General features: G+C 50.3%; 1 protein-coding gene across 5 annotated transcripts in view; it reads right to left on the reverse strand.

The window, feature by feature from the left end:
- Positions 1-593: 593 nt before the first annotated feature.
- Positions 594-4964, reverse strand: part of entpd6 (ectonucleoside triphosphate diphosphohydrolase 6) — a 12385-nt gene continuing 8014 nt past the window's right edge. For 4 of the 5 annotated variants that reach the window (XM_005754249.2, XM_013907806.1, XM_013907804.1 and 1 more), the window contains 7 exons: positions 4201-4280; positions 3841-3905; positions 3141-3242; positions 2907-3047; positions 2232-2288; positions 1926-2038; positions 594-1845 (listed from right to left, as the gene is read on the reverse strand). In XM_005754249.2, coding sequence (XP_005754306.1) covers positions 1762-1845; positions 1926-2038; positions 2232-2288; positions 2907-3047; positions 3141-3242; positions 3841-3905; positions 4201-4280 — 642 coding nt within the window. In that variant the 3' untranslated portion in view covers positions 594-1761. The remainder of the gene's footprint in view (positions 1846-1925; positions 2039-2231; positions 2289-2906; positions 3048-3140; positions 3243-3840; positions 3906-4200; positions 4281-4964) is intronic. The other variant, XM_013907807.1, reaches the window with a different exon arrangement.

Genomic DNA, 4964 nt, shown 5'->3' on the forward strand with positions numbered 1-4964 from the left:
TTCCATCATTCAAAGATTTGATTTGAAGTTCTGTTGTTGCCGTCATTTTATCATTTCCTGCTTCGCTGTTCAACGCTGCATCCTCGTCATCACGCCGACAGTTTTCAGGTCAAACTCAGCCGTGTGGTCTTGTGTTCCTTGTCTTATCGGTCACTTGATTCTTTCCCCTTCATCCAGGAGGCTCTAACAGCTGGTGGAGAGCCACCATCATCACACCAGTCATTAAGGTCACATGGGTCAAGGTGTGAGTGAGAGCAGGTGGTGTTCGGCGTGCGAGGCGTCCTTTACTCCTCATCGGCGTGCTTTCTCCTGAAACACCTGGAGCTTCAGGATGACGGTGAAACGTCAGCTGGTGCAGACTCGCTGGTTTCTCTGTGACGAGCAAACTTCAGGGCCGCTCCACGCTGATGCAGCTTCCTGCTTTCAAAGGTAAGGAACCAATCGGGTGCTTTCATTCACACTGAAAGCGTTAAAGCCGCCCGCCACATCCTACAAAAAGAGAAGAGCAGACCTGCACGCACTCACCTGAAGCACACCTGTGTTTGTGGGCTTCCTGCTGCAGGACAATGAGGACAAACATCTTCACACCTCCATCATCTTCTGTTAAACTTTATTTTTCCTGAATGTGTTTAAGTGAAACCTTCAGGTTTTTATGAATTAAAGCTGTTTCCAGTTTTTATTCCAATGAATTATTGATCACAATACAGAGTTTATGATTCAGAATATAAAAATACATCCTTAAAAACCTGCAAACATCATCGTTCATATGAAGCACAGGATCAGCTGAAGGAAAACATTTCACATTCTTCAATTTAATATTGGGACTGATGCACAGCCGCTCTGTGTGAAATAAGCCGGTGTAGCTCTGGCCTGCTGAGAGCCCAGCTGCTGCTTCGGTGGTTTGAAGATGATCATCACTGAGACGAACGTTACAGAGAGGAGGAGCTTCTCCACGTAACAGAAGGACACTCAGGTCTATTTGAGGCTCTCACAGAGCAGCTCGCCATGATTCACAGTTCATAATAACCCTTCTTCAGAGGAGGCGACGCCAAAGTCACGTGACTCAGACTCTTACGGTCTCAGCACCTGAGAGCCAAACAGACGGGTTTCTACAGGAACCGTTTAAACATCTGCTCATCATGAAACTACAGGGATACAAACAGGAAGTCCTTCAGAATAAAAACAATCAGTCGCCAACGAGCTGCTCACACTGAGCCCGGCTTAGTTTGATCAGGTGAGAAGACACGCTGATGGTCATTCAGGCGACGCTCAGAAACAACGACCCAAATTCCCAAAACACCGACGCAGAACTCGCAAGAAACCGACACATCTACGGAAAAACCCACAACACTACCAACAACATCCCAGAAACCTAAAAGAAGAGCACTAACGTGTTAAATGGTTAACTTTGTGCCGTGACCAAACAAGTTTCCCACGTGTGGGACTAACAAAAGTTTATCTAATGGAAAACAAACAAACACATAAACAGGGTTTTATTTTTTCCCGTCACTGGCTCACAAACCCTTGGCTCCACCGCATCCTTTTGGTCTTAAAAATGTGAAATATTCGATTAATGAACCACGCTGGGACCGTAGCGAGTTCAGCCCGGCCTCCTGACCGCCGGTCTGAATGAGCCGCTTTCACACACGTCACGTTTTTATCCCACCGCTCAGATTTCTGCTTTGGCACAAACATCATCAGTCAGCTGTGTTCAGAGTAAGCAGGACCCCGAGCTTTTCAAAATAAAAAAAGCTCAGAGCTTCAGTGTGCCTTCAGGGACTCGATGTAGTGGAAAGTGGCGCCCAGAGCCCAGCTGGTCTCCACCTGGTTGATGGTCCTCGCAAGCTGGGACACAGACAACGTCAGAGAGGTGAGACGGATCGATGGTTTTAAAGGAATCGATAGAAGCGAGACAGGAAGCTCACCCTGAACTGCTTGTGTGGAGGGAAGCCGAGCTCCTGCAGCAGGGCTGAGATGTAGACCAGGTCCAGACAGAGGAAGGGGCTCCGCTGAGGACCGACGGACACGTCGCTGCACCCTGCAGGGAGAAAAACACCCACAGCGGTCACAGATTTAAAAAAAATCTGCTGATATCAACATTTAATTGGACCTCTGTGGGGTTAGCATAAACTAATCAATCATGTGGACTAGAGTCGGGTCAGAAACACGTTCTGGCTTCATTGATGATGACGGCAGCTCTGAGTGACGTCCAGCAGAGGGCACCGTCTCACCTTTCTTCGCTGCGTCGGTGTAGTCGGACACTCTGATGCTTCCTCCCTTCTTCTCGTCTGGACACAGAGCACAGAGAGGAGGGTTAAACAGAAACCTGCAGCAGCTCCTTAACACGAACGTTCCCGGTTTTCCAGCTTTTCTGGGATCAGCGGTGTTCAGGAACTGTGGGCTCCCACAGTCAAACGTCATGTTAAAGGTGACAAACGGCAGCTTGCGGGACGGGGGCGGCTGTGAGCCAATCGGCTCTGGTAAACACAAAACAGGAAGTCTGGGACGAAGCTCTGATGAAAGTTGCGCCTACGAGCGATTAAACCCGAGTCAGTGAGCGAACGCCGCCTGAACGTGAAGCTCCAACTCTGACCCTTCCTCACACCTGGTCTGCAGGTAACGCCGGGCCACATTCAGGACGCTCTGATAAATGGGACACCCCCCGGGGACAACAGGTGTGCCGGGTAACTTCCCCTGTAACGGCGCGGCTTCACAAACGATTCGTCTTCTAAAATCCGCCAAAAAAGAAGTTTGAGTCGCGAACACAGCAGCGCCGAGCGTTTCTGCGGCTTCAACGGACGCCACGCCCTCGTCGAGGTTTATTTGGCTTCCTGTTTACGCCATGATGGATCAGCGTGACATGCTGCCCCCTGCAGGCGAGCAGCAGAGCGGCAGTATTTCCTCACCGATGGCGCCGATGTCGACGGCGCGGTCGTAGTAGAAGGAGAAGGCGTAGAAGTCCATGTCGGTCACGCCGGACGCCTTCGCCACCTTCTGGTACAAAACCTTCTCCACTCTGTTCAGGCACGCCTCGTAAACCGGCTCCCCTGAAACACACGTGCACACAAAAGGTTCCTAACCCCAGCTGCATCATGAGTAACCATGGCAACCACACCACCAATCAGAGATGATCTGCTCACCTGTGCTCTGGCCTTTCACAGTGTAGACCACGTCAGCGTGCTCCCAGCTGCCCGAGTACTCTGGAGCAAGGCAGGGGCTGACCAGCTCCGGGCTGCCCCCTACTGCACACAGACACAGACACACACAGACACAGACACACACAGACACAGACACACACACACAAACACACACAGACACACAAACACAGACACACACACAGACACACGTTTGTCTGTTTATCTCATCTCAAACCCGCGAACAGTAAAACGACACACAGCCCTGCAGTTCCTCCGACCCCCAGCAGAGGCAGCGGTGAGGTTATTGCAGTGACGATGGCTCATGTTTGCAGCAGTTTGCTTGCACACACTTCCTGCTTTAGCCAAATGCTGTCAGTCTGCTACAGCAGTTTTCCAAAAAGTCACAAATATATGATGTGTGGTTAAAACGGTCCCAGCAGGACGCCTGAACGCGACACCGCCACGGCGACGCCTGCGTGCACATAAACAGCCCGACAGCAGAGAGGATCTGAGCTGCAGCTTCTTGCAGCAGTTAAACCGCAGCAACAGCTGGCCAGCAAGGAATTAATCTTGCAGTGTGTTATTAAAAGATTAGATAATGGCTTATTTATCTGCCGGGCGGGGGTGGGTGGGGGCACAACAGGCTGAGATGAAAATCTGAAAACTGAAAAACAAGAAAAAGAAAAACAGGTCAGGTACGTACGGGGCGGGGCACCGACGCCTCCCAAGATGGCGAGGCGAGCCGACATCAGGCCCAGACCCAGATAGCTGCAGAGAGAGCACATCAATAATCCATAATCGATCAGCTGATCATCAGAAAATGAATGTGTCTGACCTGACACGTTTGGTTCTTCCTGCTTCTTTAGATTTTTAACTTTTTAAGCTCACAATCAGTTCCTGCGTGTTAACGTCGCTACTGAGACTCGAACAGCAAACACGACGATTAAACCGGAAACTCGACGAGTTCGATCACGTCAGCGAGCCTCTGACTGACAGCTGTGTGTGACCCACCAGCTGACTTCACATCAGCCAATCAGCACAGGCACAGTGTGAGTGCGTGTACCTGTGAGTGTAGACCACATGTGGGTGGTTGAACATCTGGAAGGTCCGGATGTAGTCGATAGGTGAGGTCTGGATGGTTTTCTGCACAGAAAGAAAAGAACTTCAGGCTTCTGTGACGCTGGGTCGGCTCTAAAAACAGACGATTCCTTCGAGTGTTGCTTCCACGCTGGGTGGAACAAATCCACAGAAAATCAATCTGCTGCTTATTTTTCCTGAGAGCGTTTTCTGACAGTACTGTGCAAACACACATGTAAATACAGTACACACACATGGAAACACGGAGTGTGTATTTGGTGTGAGCAGCTGTCAGCTCTGTGAGGATCCTCAGCTGAGGGCGGCTCTGCGGAGGCCCGTCCGTGACTGATGGTGTCCTGCTGTGTGGTGTCAGATCCAGGTGTGCTTTCACTGCACCGACAGTGTGTTTGCATCATTGTCATGCTGGAACAGGAAGCTTCTTCTGTCCACTTTCCTCGGGGTTTTGAGGACACACTGACACCACGCTGAGATGTGCAGAGTTTCAGCTGACAGTTCTTTGGAATCACCGTGTTGGAGACAAAATCCTGTTTTCATGAGAAGCTGTGATATCGTTGGCATTTTTGACAGATTTGGTAAAGAAACTGGAACAGATGATGAGTTTGTGAGACAGGCTGATGCTAACTAACTGCACCTCTGCTCAGGTGTGCGGGATTCACTGTCATTCCTGTGAGAAAGCTCCCGTACAAGGACTGAACAGGAGAGGAAAAGCAGCCAATGTCCACAGAAGAA

The sequence above is a fragment of the Pundamilia nyererei genome, unplaced genomic scaffold (assembly GCF_000239375.1).
Source record: "Pundamilia nyererei isolate P.nyererei 1_Seehausen unplaced genomic scaffold, PunNye1.0 scaffold00528, whole genome shotgun sequence".
In the NCBI taxonomy this organism is placed as follows: domain Eukaryota; kingdom Metazoa; phylum Chordata; class Actinopteri; order Cichliformes; family Cichlidae; genus Pundamilia; species Pundamilia nyererei.